This window comes from Periplaneta americana, chromosome 5, assembly GCF_040183065.1.
Source record: "Periplaneta americana isolate PAMFEO1 chromosome 5, P.americana_PAMFEO1_priV1, whole genome shotgun sequence".
Lineage (NCBI taxonomy): Eukaryota > Metazoa > Arthropoda > Insecta > Blattodea > Blattidae > Periplaneta > Periplaneta americana.
The window spans coordinates 86,012,446-86,029,649 of record NC_091121.1 but is presented as its reverse complement, the minus strand read 5'-3'; the positions used below and the strand labels follow the sequence as shown (position 1 = coordinate 86,029,649).

At 36.4% G+C, this 17,204-nt stretch overlaps 1 protein-coding gene across 1 annotated transcript; it reads right to left on the bottom strand.

The window, feature by feature from the left end:
• Window positions 1-3,242: 3,242 nt before the first annotated feature.
• LOC138700522 (uncharacterized) lies at window positions 3,243-16,363 on the bottom strand. Its single transcript, XM_069827118.1, has 5 exons — window positions 16,244-16,363; window positions 10,532-10,685; window positions 8,550-8,632; window positions 3,560-3,698; window positions 3,243-3,478 (listed from the first exon to the last, which is right to left on the bottom strand). Exons 1-5 carry the CDS (start codon window positions 16,313-16,315, stop codon window positions 3,342-3,344), a joined length of 585 nt encoding a protein of 194 aa, XP_069683219.1. The 5' UTR covers window positions 16,316-16,363; the 3' UTR covers window positions 3,243-3,341.
• Between the last annotated feature and the right edge of the window lie 841 nt (window positions 16,364-17,204).

The window sequence follows — 17,204 nt, the reverse complement described above, 5'->3', positions numbered from 1 at the left end:
ATGTTGGAGGTGTATGGTGCTGATTGTCTGGACACTAGCAACATCTCCAGGTGGTCAGGTTCTTCGAAGAGGGCCGCCGACGAAGCACGTTCCGGCCGACCAGTGACCTTTGCAACACCACCCAATGCAAAAGGCATTGAGGCGGCAATCACCCACACTACAGTCCAGACTTCGCAGCGTCTAACTTTCACCTCTTCGTACCGGTGGAGAAATTTGTGGGAAGTCAATGCTTCGGTTCGGATGAAGAAGTGAAATCAGTCGCTCTCAGGTGGCTATACGCCTAGAAAACGGAATTTTATGAACGAGGTGTACTGAATCTGGTATCATGATAAGAGGAATGTGTCCCGAGACTTGGTTCCTATGTTGAAAAATAGGTAAAAGCTGTAGCTTTCTTGTGCATTATTACGTTTTGCTTACCTATTAAATATGTTACCACAAAAATTGCTGTGCGTTACTTTTCGATCTTCCTATGTATATACATCCAATGTTAGCTTCAAGAGAAGAAAAAAGATTGTATTATTCTTTATTTGAGGAACTGTGCGAATTAATGATAAATTTTTCAATTATTTTCGCATATCAAAATCATCATTTTTCGAACTTTTGGGCTACATAAAAGAAGACATATGTTAGCACGAAGATGAGAAGATGTATTCCACCAGAGATGTTTTTCTTTTTGCACGTTTTACGCCACTTTTAATAACGTTTTCACTTGACATTATCATACCACTCAACCGGCACTATCAATTTTATTTTTATTGGGTTATTTTACGACGCAGTATCAACATCTAGGTTATTTAGCGTCTGAATGATATGAAGGTGATAATGCCGATGAAATGAGTCCGGGGTCCAGCACCGAAAGTTACCCAGCATTTGCTCGTATTGGGTTGAGGGAAAACCCCGGAAAAAAACCTCAACCAGGTAACTTGCCCCGACCGGGATTCGAACCCGGGCCATCTGGTTTCGCAGCCAGACGCGCTGACCGTTACTCCACAGGTGTGGACGGCACTATCAATTTTGTGGTTACGTGAAAAGGGTGGTAAGGATGTGCGCACAGTTGTGGTGATGTAGCTTAATAGATTACAAATGTAGTAATGCCGCACTTCGATTACTGTGACGTTTTGTTAAGTGACCTAAGTTCTGAACTGTCAGTCAAGTTACAGCGAGTTCAGAATATGTGCGTCAGATACGTGTGCAACATCCGACGATATGATCACATATCACCGCCCTTCGCAAGTCTTTCGTGGCTCCGACTTAAAGAACGTAGAACTTACATTCTTTGTCTTTATTCTTTCGAATTCTGCACACTTCAACACCAAATTACCTTTCGTCTCGTTTCTCTTATCTACTCTCTAACCACAACATAAATACCAGATCACTTATTTGTGGCACGCTAAGTACACCTCTTCATAGAACATCTTGATATTCATCATCTTTTACAGTATCCACCTCGCGACAATGGAATTCCTTGTCACAAAGTATTAGGGGCTACAAGACAATAAACACTTTTAAATCAGCTTAAAAGATAACCTTCTTAGTATTTCAATCCAATCATACTGACAAACTATCAATGACTACATTGCTACTTCTTCCTTTAGACATGCATCCTGATAGTGCTGCATTTTCAAAATTGTCTCATAATAATCTCTTTCTATTATCTAACATTATTTGAAATATATTAACATTCTATTATGTTGGCTTAATTCTACTACACAATTTGTATTTCATTGTTTAATTAATAGTTCATAGTATTTTGCTATTTAATCAGTAAATAACTCTTGTATGCATGTAACGCTTATCTAAATCAAATTGTTGAATTCTTTGTAAGTTCATACATATGTATGTATGTATACTTTTTGCTGGTTGAGTGGAAGAGAAGGCCTTACGGTCTTAACTCTGCCAGCTAAAATAAATCATTATAATTGTTGTTGTTATTATTATTATTATTATTATTATTATTATTATTATTATTATATAAAACAATGCCCCGGCTAGTAGTGACGCTGCCAAATCTGCCCGACTTCTTGCTTGGACGGTCCACCAGCAAGCCACCAATTTTTGGTGGTACCACGAGTTATCGTAGTCTAATAGTTCTCAATGATCCACGACGTGTTGAGCCACAGGTGGATCAGCTCGGTTGCGCCACCAGTGGTCTAATCTAATAGAGGCCTTAGATCAGCGGTAATCAGCACAATGCACCCTCGGACTAGGGTCTCTTACCCTCGGATAAGAGAATGTATTATGTTGCATCCGTGGCTGCTGACGTGTATGCTCTCTCTCTTCCTACTGCACAACGGGGCATACTACGATGCACTACTTACCTGTTACCCATTTCAGCTAGTGCTGACGACTACTGTCTTAGATAATATGGGTAGTATGCGGAAACTAATAGGAAAGCTGAAAAGAGGGAAGATTGGAGAATACTGGGTTTATAGTGAAACACCTTCCCTTGGACAAAAAACTATGAATGAGCCAATAAATATTAAATGAGCTGAAAATCACGAATGCTGACTGTACCGACCTGTTAACAGAAATAGGGAGCTCGAGCACAGTCACTATACACATTTGACCAATAATTGATAGCTCCTGACTTCAGAAATTTTTAGCAATTCTACAAGGTTATTTTTTTTTTTTTTTTCATGAGACGTATTTCATGCAGTAATCCTGTAATCTTCGTAACTAATGATTATTTGTTTGTTTGGTCATGAGTGCCAAGACTGGTTAGAACCTCATAAACGACACAAAAAAGGCATCATTCATGAGGCAACTAAGTCAGGAGTTAATGGGATAGAATAGTCAGTTTCTTTGCACTTTCATTGTACACATCACTGACTAGTAACATAGTTCACTAATCAGACTTGAGATATATATGCAACGTTTTTCCTCTGACACACATTGTCAAGTGAGATATACTGCCAGATAATAGATGTGTATCAGTCAGAACCTCAATCAGAGGTACAGTAATTGTAAAGGTGTTACATTGCAAAATCTCGCTTTGCGCTCTAAAGCTGCGACATGAATGTTAATGAAATGTGGAAAAATTATCGAGAGTTTATATCGCTAGGTAACAAGATTTTTTTTTCGTTTGTCTTATTTGCTGCATTAAATTATGGAGAAAATAACAATGTTAAGTCACATGATATATAAAGATAGGTAGGCCTATATGTTAAATAATATACCAGTTATTCCAAAAATATATTTATAAAAATTTAATTCAATAACTAACATAGTTTAACATGCAAATACATACAATTATTAAGAATTTAAACCCTGTTTAAGTAAAATTATATGTATGTATAATTATGTGACAGTATACAAAGCTGAAGCTATCATTAACACGTTCACTATGGCAGATTGGTTGCTTCATTTCTGGATATGATTGTGTGATTACTCTGTATCCTCAAGTAGTTCCTTTCAGGCATTACTTTAATCCAATTCTCCTGAGCTCTGAACACAGTGCACCAGAAGTACATAGTGATAACTGTGGAACAAGAAAATCAACATCAATAAGCATGTACTCACTATTATATCTGTCAATATCAGTGATATTTATTACTCATACCCAAGTTAGCGAAAGATGCAATGGCGACATCATCTTCCAGGTTATCCTTGTTATTCACGTAATGGGCAAAGCCCACCACTTGCACCAAGAAGCTGGTAGCTTGACACAGGAACCAAGGGACTGTGTAAACTCTCTTCTCCTGCAGGATTAGGTCAAAATATTGAAAGAAAAAGCTGTATAGTAACTTCGTTCTAGAAAGACAGAGTCAATTTCGTGTCTGAAGGTTAGGAAGTCAAATATTCAAATGTCAGTACAATTGTAATATTAAGCTATCACAGTCATGAACTGGAGTTTTACAACACAGATACTGAAAAATATAAGAAAACTACGTTTAATATATGTAGGCCTACATTCTGAAAAAGGTTTTTGTGCTTAAAAATCATCTGAATAAAATTATCATAAATTTTATTTTAAATCATTCACTAGTAAACATGCACAAAACAGATATTTTGTAATTAAACACACCTGTGGAATAATATAACGATTACATTTTAAATCTTAACAATATTGTAAAAATATAAATTTTAAAATTCAGGAATTTCACTGTCGATGTGGTACAATTTAAATAATAAAATTATGGCAATGCCAATATTGAAGTTACTTAAAGTTTTACAATGGAATATGTACACTTGGTCAAAATGAAAGTGGCCGGTCTCTTGAGCAGTGAAAATTTTCTAAGTCCCTTTGGGTGAGCGCGCAGTTCACTACCATAAACCTCCGTGCGCCGCTTTAGTTAACTCCATAATACAAGGCGCTGATTTGGGCTACCTCCACAGCACGCTTCGAATTTTCGTAGAGAATTTTTTTGTTTTGTTCTTTCTTTTATTTTTTACAACTCCTTTTAGTTAATATAACCAAATAATTTTGCTTATGTTAATTCATGTTACTTACAGATAATTACAAAATTTATGAAAATTTGTGGTTGTAACTCCAGGAAATCATAATATATTTTGTCATCAAAATTATGATTTTTCTTCTTGTTGACAATTACTACGTTCAGGCCCTTGAAGATCACTGATTTAGATTAGTATAATAATCATATTCCCTGTAGCACAACTTGCAAATTAATTATTGCCAATTATTTAACCGTCAACATATTTACTGAATGTTACTTAGGCAATAGAGTGTAAAGCATTAGGGATTAATAAAATAATTAACACAGCATTTTAATATGAATAATAACACGCATTTCCCATATTTATTCTGCGTTTAATTTCCTCTCGAGTATCATTTATATTTGTTACTGTTGTTCCAAGATATTTGAATTTTTCCACCTCTTCAAAGGATAAAGCTCCAATTTTTATATTTCCATTTCGTAAAATATTCTGGTCACGAGACATAATCGTATACTTTGTCATTTCGGAATTTACTTCCAAACCTATCTCTCTTATTTTGAGGTTTCGTAACAAGTTGCTGTTAGCCCTTCGCCCAACCCCCCAAGCTGGAGGACCACTCCATATCGGCTTTTCGCGACTGCTTATTCAATATATTCGAAGCTACTCTTCATATCTGGAGGCCGTCTCCTCTATCCGCAACCTGAGGACGCGCCATGCTGTAGTAATAGAGACCCATAATACATTAGCATATTAAATATAATTAAATAACGTTATATAACACTGATTAAAATAGGCCAATACGTTAAAAGAATTAACATATATCTATAAATACAAACCTAAAGGGAAACATGATGAAGAAACTCCTATTTAACTAATACATAGATTCAATTTCTTGGAGACGAAACAATCTAATTAAAATAAAAACGAGTGGTGGTGGTGGTGGTGGTGGTGGTGGTGGTGGTGGTTGTCCCTTCTTAACACATCTCTTTCAGTTGTTTTACCACTCTGATACAAATTGTTGTCAAAGTTATTCTTCGATATTTCTAGCAAGATTTTCGTCGCATTAGTCTTGATTGTCTCAATGTCTTTAAATCTCAAACCTTTAAGTGATACTTTATCCTGGGAGACAGGAATAGTCGCAGGAAATCATGCCAGAGGAGTAAAGAGCCTGTCGGACCTGTGCGATTCGATGTTCAGTGCAAAAGTTCTGAATGAGATGATCTGAATGGGCAGGATCATTGTAGGGATGGACTGCTATTCAGTCACAACTGAGATGAACAGTATCTCACAGGAAACAGAGACAGAGAACGTCTAAGAGATACTACAGTCTAGTATATAGTCACGAAGCTTGATTTTATGAGGGCACTAGGAACAATAGACTGTGCAGGTACTATTTCGCATTGTCTATAATTAGGCGATAGTAGCGATCCTAGTGGTTAGCAACTATCTATGGATGCATATTTACTACGTATTGAGCTTCGTGACTATATACTAGACTGTGGAGACTCTTTGTTGATTGCCTGATCATTAAGAGCATATTCGTCATGAACCAAACCCTGATTTTCAAATAGTAATTCCATTTTGGGACCTATTTTATTTCTAATATATGTTAATGATCTGCTAAATATAAATTTAGAAACATTTAATGGATCTATATATTCATATGCGGATGATACAGTAGTTATTTTCAGTGGTTTTTCTTGGCAGGAAGCATATAGAAATGCTAATATAGGTGCTAACATTGTTAAAAAAAATGGCTTAATTCCAACTTCCTTTCTTTAAATATATCTAAATCAACTTTAGTTCCTTTTTAGTTAACAGCTGCCAGTGTTCAAAATTTAAAATTTAGCGATAAATATAGACTAATAATACACAGTGAAAATTGTTTAGATCCCAAAAGTTGTAAATGTCCACCTTTGAAAGAAGCCACGTATGTCAAATATCTGGGTATCATTATTGATCAGAACTTAAAATGGCGTCATCACATTACTTATCTTTGTAAGAGGCTTCGTAAAACAATTTATAAATTCGTTAATCTTCGATGCTACTTACCTATTAGAGTTCTACGAAATGTTTATTTGGTCATTATTCAGTCTATCATTCAATATGGTATAATTGTTTGGGGTGGAAGTACAAAAATTAATCTTAGTCCGTTAAATTTACTACAAAAACGAATAATTAAAATTTGTTTGAAGAAACGTTTCGATTATCCAACTAAATTAATTTATTCTGAATTTAATGTATTTAATATTGAACAAATTTATAAGTATACGCTGTTAAAATTTTATCATAAAAATCGTAATAAGTTTGTATTACAGACACACAATTATGACACAAGACGAAATATTAATTCAACATTAGTAGAACCTAAATGTCTCACATCTGCTGGTCTAAAGCATAGCATAAATTTTGGCCCTCGGTTGTACAATGCTTTAACTAAATTACACCCAGAACTTCTAACATGTAACCCACTAACATATAACAAGAAAATTAGAAACGTGTTAATATCTTCAATTTGATTAAATAAATTTATAGCCTATGTGTATGAATTAATCAACCTATATTATATTTATATTCTATAATTTTGAAATATATATTAGTCCTACTTTTCACGTGCGATATTATTCTTCTCTAGTGTTAATATTGTATTATATAATTCCACTGCCGCTGTAATTATATTTTAGTTCCTATTTTATTTTACTTATTTATTTATATTATTATTATTATTTTTTATTTTAATATTATATCTGAACTACGACCGAGCACGAGCGCTGCTCATTCGGTCTCAAATTTTGTTAATACTACTGTATCTTCTTTTTATATTGCTTGTATTATCTTAGTTGTATTTCTCTTTGTTTTGTTTTGTAATTATATTTCTTTATTCTGTATATTTGAATTTAAATAAAAATAAATAAATAAATAAATAAATAAATAAATAAATAAATAAATAAATAAATAAATAAGAACGTTCATCACTAACAACTGTTCTGCCATCTTTGAAGCAATGAAATTACTCCTTTATTATTTTGAAGCAATATTTGATTGGGCTCTTCCTGTGGATCCCTGAGTTTTTTTAGAAAATTTGATGCAGATTCTCTGATTATGTGCCCAGTTATGGTAGCAAGAAACAACATAGCGACGAGTATACCCCACAGAACAATAAACACGGACTAACTTATGTGCCTGGGACCTAGTCGGAAGTCAGGACAGTTAAAAATGCAGTTATGCATAGAAAAATCCAAGATCACACATCGCAGTCTCATCCTTATATTACAAATAGTTTGGAAGTAATTAAATAAAATCAGTTACGTCTTTTAAAGATCTCATATTCATGAAAAACATGTTCTGTCTTCTGGATTATCCCCAAAATTAATTTTGCTGAATTAATCAGGATGTCTTAAAAAATCTCATCCTTATCATTAATTTATTATGAAAACAAAACTTCCTAATGAGAGCACACATGTATGGTTAATTTGATATCTCTCCCTCCTATCTTAAATCTCTCCACACGTAAACATTACACACATATTATATTTATCTTTATCTCACTAGCTCTGAACATTTTGTGCAGCTTTGTAAATAGTTGTAAGTATAGTCACGAATGTTATTTCACTTTACTATATCTTATCTTGTGCTGTGCTAAAATCTATAGAGTGAGTTTATGACTATGTTAATGTCTTTGTTATAAATAACTGAAAAAATAGATGACAATTTTGGAACTAGTTCAAAATGAACGTTGAACAAGTGTCCTTCAATTCTAAAAATTTCTAACTGAACTAAGTGTGTTACAGTCTACATAAAATTATTTCTCTAAACTTGACCATGAAGCACAATTATTTACTAATGAATTTTTAACAAAGTCACTATTCTTTCAAAATTTAAACATTATTAGCTAAATTTTCTTTCACTTTACTAATAATTATCAAAGCAGTTTTCACTTTTCGTACAGCAATTTTTCTAGATATTTTTGTTCTTCGGAAGTCTGGAAGCCCTTGAGTCTAATAGTACGTATAGTACAGTGATTCGGGGTAAAAAAAACTCGTTAGGAACCTATCATTAAAGGTATAAGCATAAATAAAAAGGCTGTATTTATGAACTGTTATTTTGCATTCACTACAGCTAATAATACGATAGATTAGTGGATAAACCATTACCAGTATAGTCGCCCAGATGAGCAGAGAACTGGCCAGCAAGTTCGCAACAGCAAACAGGAATAAAACGACAAGGCAGTAGTTGGCTGAAATAAAAGTTTTAATACAAATGTACAGCACTTCGAAATAGCGGTAATTTTCAGAAAATCACAAGTGTTACAGCCAATACTATGATATGAAATAAAACTCCACTCAGTCTACGTTTATTGTTTGATTTCTTAAATTTCCGTTATCTAATGGGAATTTCATAGATTATATCGTAATATTGCCTAACTTAAACATTGTTTATTTTCTTTCCGTACAATTCAAGATGTTTCAATAGAACAGACGTTAATGTGTGTTGCACATAATTTTCCCTTGTGATATTGACAATACTTCTTTTCATTTGTTTAACAAAATTACGTTGTTTTCATAAACATGGATCGATGGAGTGGATCGCAACATACAAAATTGCTGTTAAGGCATTTTATAAAAATTTTAATTGTGCAGTTGCTGATAGAGGAGAATATTGACGTTATTTTTACCTTCGACTGCATGATCCCGTCCTAATTGTACATACAATCAGGTTATAGGAGCAAAATTTTGAAGCTACAGAAGTGATTTTAAAAACCTACAGATAGGTCTTGAAGTATTCGAACACAAAAAGCAATACACACAGTGACAGGTTGTTGCAAAGAAGTCCAAAAAGTTCTGCGAGACGAATTGTCGAAGCGCTACTGTGTATAGAATCTTGCGTGACGATTTAAAGTTGCTGTGGTACGAAACATTGATTGTCCAGTAACAAAATGGGGGTGATTTTGAACAGAGGGCGTATTTCAGTGTAAAAAAAAAAGAACATACGGGACAAGATTGGGAAAATAATGAATGAATCAGTTATCTTCTTCATGATTTTTAAGTCACTGAGCTATTAATTTTACTTTCAGGTTCAGTCTAGAGGACTACAATGAAATAATGCGCTCTAGCAGTAAATAAGAACATTATTGTATTATCAATTCGGAAATGCAGACAAGTGAACGATACTATAATAAAAATCAGAACATTCCAAACGAATCCTTTGCGGTTAGTGAGCGCTGACATTTAGATCTCACTTAAGGAAAAGTTTGAAACAACAGTTTCCCGATTTGTCTGGAAGAACCAGAATATCCAAAAAAAAAAAAAAAAATAATTATCCATCATTCTGTTCAAAATATCATAGTTACAGTATGTTCCATGAGTGGGGTCCAACGGAATACCGTCCACTATGCAATCTGAAAGACCCCCCCCCCTCCTCTAACGAGATTTGAAACAATCAGCATTTAGTTTTATTGATCCATTTAAGAGAAGCTAACTTGTAACACTTTATATGGGCTACGTTATATTTGACTATAACAGATTCAGATTGTCTAATATTTAGTGTAAAACATTTAAAAATGCTTCAAAATGCTCGAATTTTACTCAGTCATTTCTACACAGTTGTCTGCCACACTTCTTATTGATCAAGAGCTTGTTTGTTATCTTGTATCTGCCCTCAACGTCAACTTTCACACACCATCGAATGAGCGAATATGACGAATGAGGTTGTCTAATTTTACTTTTGTTATTTTTAGCAAGTAGTGTATTCAAGATCTGAGACAGACATCAAGAAAAAGATTGAAAATATGAAATCAATATTATGAACCGATTTTTACTCCTCACTACATATTCGAACGAACTGATATCTTAGAACAGGCCCGAGCACTATTAACTCAATTGAGTCTACAGATTTCCCTTCAACTCCCCACTTCACCTTCCCCGGTGACGGACTGTAACATAGCTTGACGAACTTTCGGCTCTCGCTGGTCACCTGAAATCCAACACTGATGCACTTGCGTATTGTGCGTTTGTTTATAAGGCAGTGTAAGCGGAAAGGACATGGGAGGGAATTTCAGAGTTCCATCCCACTTCCCCGTTGTGTCCAGGGCTGTCTTAGAACTTGAGTATCCCTTTGATAGTACACTTCCACTCACGCTGTGCTCGTTCCTTTCCGCTGAGCTCTGCTGTGTTCGAACTATCGATGTAAAATTGGTCAACATCCACACCCAGTATTACTGCGATCTTTCCTCGTCCCTCGTGCAGAGCCATCTCTGTCGCCAATTCGCACATCACAATTACTGAAACAATCTTCAACATGCCACCACTATCATAATGCTCCACTAATAAACAATTAACATCATTTTAATATTCATATTGTACACCCTTTGTTACTTCCTTTTGTATGATAGTGATGTTTGAATTCTAACCCACTGCACCGATCTAACTTAATTATGGAGTCATATTAAGAATAAAGCTGTTTAAAAGTGAATTAAAAAAATGTATATATATATATATATATATATATATATATATATATATATATATGTATATATATATATATATATATATATATATATATATTATGTTAAGTTGAAGAAAGAAGGTTAATGGTAGATATTTAGACAAAGATAAATATGAAATTGTAGACAGTTACTTTTTATTGGGGAGTCACGACGACTCGGCGCAGCGACCTAGTAGATCTATCGAGCTTACCCTCCAGCTAGACCAGGCTTGCATAACAGGACGACAAATGTGGCGTTGCGTCACTCATCGGAAACGTCAAGCATCCCTTCCTTCTACCCTCGCATCATTGGCTTGGTAGGGGAGGGATTTTGTATTCAGTGTCTGGTTATGTGATTGCGTACGGGCCACAGTGACGACATTCAACGCAAGTGGACTGTGGACGGGGAACCAACACTTTCCCCATGCTTTCCACCCCTCTCTCGCCAGTTCTGTAACCCTGAGCTAGACGCATTTCTAACCCACACCGCCTGACTACACTAAGGTTAAATTTCGAGCAGGCAATCCCATACGTCCCTAGACCAGTCCCTTTTTATTGCTGCTTCGCCATCTGGAAATCGGGGAATGATATGGAATGCAGATCGGACGGAATTATGTTGATGCCTAATATGGAGAAACAGGAGAACCTCAAGACAACCCCCAAGTGAGACCTTGTCCGCCACAAGTGTTATTATGGATTGTTCAGAGTCCCACCGTACTCGAATCCGAGCCGCCAACGTGACAGGCCAGAGATCTAGATCACTCATCACCTCAGGGACAAAAGGTAAATACTATGCACAATAAAGAAGAAGTTGGAATGATACGAAAAGAAATGAGTGTCATTATGACTTTATGGGTAGCTTATGATGCAAAATTAACTCGAAGGTAAATTAACCGAGTAACTGCCATATCTATCGGCCGCATCTGTGGCTCAAGTGCTAGCGTGCTGGTCTTCCATCCAGACGGCCAGGGTTCGATTCCCGGCCAGCTTGTGATGAAAACTATGGTGGAAAAATACGTTGTAGGGGGTTTTTATCCGGGTAATCCAGTTTCCCTCTATCATTTCACAACATTTTCCACCTCCCCCTCATTTCATCTACCATCTGCAATATAAAAAAAACGGGATGAAAACGTGGGGGTAGTACGGATTTCCAATGTTGAAATGAAAAGGGCTTGGAACTCCGGGCCCCTAGGCCTTATTAGGCTAATTGTGTGCGGAGGGACCTGGCTCTATCAGGGGCTGAGATATGACGACCCACATGTCAGCGTTGGATTCAAGAATGCCATCCAGACCACTGGACAATCATCGCATATACCGGATGTTTCATAATTCAACCGAAGAAATTTAAGGGATTGTGGAGGAGTCCTAGATAAATATTGTGAATTTTATTAGTTACAACAATGTAATTTATTCGTCACAACAATAATTCCTTTCTACAATTCACCTTAAACGCTCTCGTCAACAATTGGATCTTCACTCACACAGTATTCGTTATAGCACTCCACCGACGACAATGACAATTGACTTGGACTATTACGCACAACAATGAACTGTTAATCTTAACTAATATTTACAAAGCACTATTTACAAATCAGAACTACCAGTTCTCAGTTCTTCTATCTCAGTCACTCGAGTTCACAGTATCTCGAACCACAGACCTTCAGAGACAGTTCACTGTACTCGAACTCGGGTCCCTCCAACTGCGGTCCACTGCACTCGAACTCAGGTCCCTCCAACTGCGGTCCACTGCACTCGAACTCAGGCCTTCGGATGCTGACGCAGATGCGGACGCACACTCGAGTCGAACTCCGGCTGGCTTGCTTGCTCTGGCTTTCTCACTGACTGAATAACTGAAAACTCTGAAACTGCCGTCGTTCCTTCGCGACCGTAATTTATAACCATAGCGACGTAACCTCGAAGGTTCCACCCGTCTCTAGAGATGGCATTCCAGAGAAATCCAGGGCCCTCTCCTCTCTACCAGCACCAGATGCGCGCGCAAACTCGTCGCTTGACGTAATACACCCTCTCTCTTCTCTCCACCGCGCGACGTCACTCAATGTTCCGTGGAGCCTGTGCGATCTGCTTTCATGCGGGACGCTGGTCGTGAGTTCGATTCTCACGTCGCTGTCACAATATTTTGAGATAGGGAAGTATGGGTCTGCGAGTTCAAACTTGCACATAATGGCGTGGAATATTTTTAGGCCAGTACGCCACTGATTGAACCTGCACGTGACATAGCGGCACAATATTGCTATATCTCTGTGGTGCAATCGGTAAATACTGCAGATGGTTCCTGTCAGGGAATGAAGTAGAACGTTCAAACTTCAGCAGTCTACAGCAGTAAAATAGATCAAATAACGAAAATTAATGAGGGTGAAACAAAAAGCAGTACAGTAGCGTATTGTCTCATTATTTTCCGACAATTTTACAGATTTTAATAAAGTTAAATTTAGAAAATACGGTTGATGAGTTCTTAACAGTTGGACTTCATCCAATCTCTAACGAGGTCCGAAACCATCACATACCATTCCATACCTCTATTTCATTTTAATACTGGATTGTTGTTTTTAGTCAACTGTTTGAAGACAAGTCTGGACCCCACAAGTGACACCAACAACGCATCACTCATGAGGAAACTAGGCCAGGAGATAATAGGGTAGGATGGCCAGCTTTCCCTCTCCATTGCATACATCTCTGACACATATCATCAAGTGAGATGTATTGCCTGATAATAGATATACATATCAGCCAGAACCTCAATCAGAGGTAAATACTGGATTATGAGTGTCAATTGTAAACAATTTTAACGACGGTAACTCAAGATATTTTTCGTTGGAGACCCTGGGTTCCTTATCCAAATTGCTTGTCTCCAACCCCCCCCCCCCCACAACCAGATAAATGCCTTCGATTTAATTCTGAAACATCCGGTATAGAGCACATAATGGGACAAAGTGTGGACCGGGGTCCATCCATCGTAAAGCCAAGCCAATCCACATCTATCTTGAGCTGGAGGAGCAGGAGGCATATATGTTTACTCTGACCTTACAAAAATGCCTTATACAGTACCGTCACTCTTGCCCTAAATCTCTATCTGTCAAATGAGTGTGTAAAGAGCACTCCTTTCTGTTTGATTAATATTGAACTACGGTAAACAGATTTTCACGTCAGTTTCAGTTTTCCACAGAACTATTAACGCGTATTCATGATGCGCAGTATGGTTCAATCTATGAGAATATCCGTGTTCAGCATAAAAATATGTAACCATAAAATTTCAATCACGAAAATACCTTCACTGTTGTCGAGAGATCGATAAGCACTAATCCTACATAAATTCAAATTAAAAATGTAAGTATGACAATTTCCGTATGACCGACGAATGTTGTCATACTTATTTAATTTCGAATAGTCAGTTGGCGTGCTTTTCGTGACAGCAACGAAGAGTTTGAAACTGATGTGGGAGCATAATCACATGTAATTACTCAAAAGCGTTAGTCACATATTGCAATGAGCAATACACGAAAACAGTACAGAGCTATAGTATATTTAATTAAGGAGAAAAAAAGGAGGGGCTTTTCTACAGCACGCGACGCTGAGACTTCCAACTTGCATTTTTGTAAGTTCTAAGGTGTGGAAATCTATGACAGATTAAGTTAGGTTAGTTTAGGCTTTTCATATGCCTTGCATATACGAATGTCACAGGTTAGATTAGGTTAGGTTAGGTTAGGTCAGCTTAGGTTAGGCTTGGCTTTTGATATGCCTTGCATATACGAATCTCTAACAGGTTAGATTAAGTTAATTTAAGCTTTTGATATACCTTGTATATAATAAGTGAAATGAAGTGAAATATGCATTTCGCGTTCATTTTGAAGTGTTCTACCTCATTTCACGTGTTAAATAATCACTTTTAGGTTATCTACACCGATCAATTATTTGCGATTTTTACCTATGTTCTAATATGTTTTCAAATCAACAGGTGTCCTATATGAAAACCTCACATTCCAAACTACCTTTCCCTCTGAAAATTGGACCATTTTTCCACTTGTTTCGTCAAAAAACCCCTTCACTGTCGCGAGCTATAGCGAACCCAAGGGTGGAAAATAAATTGCAAACAAGTCAATAATCACACAAACTTTAAGCTCAGAGTTCAAAACATTAGTCCTAACAGCAATAATTGATAAAAGTCATACTTAATACGCATTAAAAAAAATTGAAAATATACAATACTAAGATTAAGAGGTATCGATGTATAAAGGTGTAAGGCAAAATAAAATTTAAGTTTAAAAATATATGTCTCAAGAATATTAAATGGGTCTCCATTTCCTAATCACACCTGCCAGGTCCATTAAGCAAAACAACTATGTTTAGGCTTATGTAGGCCTCTTACTTATTGCCTTAATGATCGCAGATAAAGTATATTTCTGTTCAGAACTTTACAAGGATACCTATGTAAATATTGTGATTTTGTTGAGGAAATTTGCCTCAGAATTTCTTTACAACGATCATTTTATTAAGATATTAATTTAACGGCAAGACAAGACTAATTTACACCGTTTTAATAATTCTACAACATTTTCTGTAAGCAGATTATTAAAATTCCACTACCTGCCATTATTGACAACAGTATCTGTATAAAAACTTTACACTTTGCGATAATTATTTACATTAACTACCTCGCCTATTTCTGGCCGAAAAAAAAACGAAAAAAAAACCGTTGAACATAAAATAAGCAAATCTATGCTAACCTAACCTAACCTGACTTGACCTAATCTAATCTAACCTAAACTAACCTGACCTGACCTAAGCATAACGCCATCGGAGTGCAAAAGTGGAACAACTGCACGAACACAAATTAGAAAAAAAAAATACATTAATTTAAACAAATTACCTTTCCTTATAACATATGTTCAGATACTCTATTAACACAAATGCGGAGACATAACAAATATGTTCCACTCAGAAATTAATACATATAACCTATTTGTTATATCTTTTTACTCGATATAAACCGAAGTAGTTAATCTACATATTTAATGACTTTGCCACTGAATGATACATTGTATTTGTACCACAAGTTATATTACTTATAAAACTAAAATTCAGGAACCAGTGCAAAGAATATTTCGAGTCGTAAGTCGTCAAATTGGCCATTAACATGTGACTTACGTGCCTAAATATCTGACATGGCTATTTAGCGATATTAATAATTTAAAACGGAAAGATGAGAAAGATAATTATTTGAAGTAATTAGTTCACCGCAACCATTCAAGTTAATCGGGATGTATGAAATTCGATGTAATGGCTCACTACAACCTAATCGAGAAGTTCACATCCAGTTAAATCCCTGTACCTTAGCTTTCCTACTTACCAGTCCCACCGCACCAATAAAGCGGGCAGCAATCGTTAGGCCCAAGTCTAAACAGCACATCTTGCTCATCATCGCAAACAAAAACAATAGTACTGACTGCGCACCCTGCTTGACTGATGAACCAGGTTCTTTCCAAATCTAAAACAATTGCCAGTTTAAAGTGCGCACAAATCGCCGCGAGAGTGCGGCAACTATTTCGCTTCTTGCGCTGAACGGGTTGCAGATGCAGTGACCACTGCAAAGCAAATGTTACGATGCCAGAATAGTTTACACTCTAGAACAGCGGTCATCAAAACACTGCACTCTCGGGCTAATGTCTCTTACCCGCAGACAAAACACTGCCCTAGCGTGCATTCGTGGCTGCTGGCGGGTATGCTGTCTCTCTATTCCTTGTGCACGACGGAGCATATTTCCTTACCCTCCATGCACTCTACCCATTTCAGCGAGTGCTGACGACCACTGCTCTAGAATCTAGAGTACGGTATAAAATCCACGAAGAGTTTACAATGTTCGGGATTTCACATACGAGTATTAACAATTATTCTCAAAATTCTTTAAAATGTTTACATATATTCTCTTACAGTGTAAGAATCAACTCTTCTTCGTCTGCCCCTAGTCTTATTTTATTTCTCCTTCCCGTTATCCTCATACCATTTTGGGGGGGGGGGGCACTGTATGCCTGTTTAAATAAGTTCCAGGTCTCTTATGGACCCTTGCCTTTCGCAGTCGTGTGGAGAAATATGATTAATGTGACGCTGACATATCTCATACCATATATAATATAATATTCTTAATACTGTATTTCACCGTGGTAGCTCAGATGGTAAAGCGCTGGCTTACTATGACTGCAGACTCGGATTAAAATCTCCATGGTGGCGTAGTCGTATTTGTGATAAAGTCAAGCTTACAAGCTTGGGGTCTCCAGTTTTCATCTTCATTCTCTATTTCAATATTTATTATC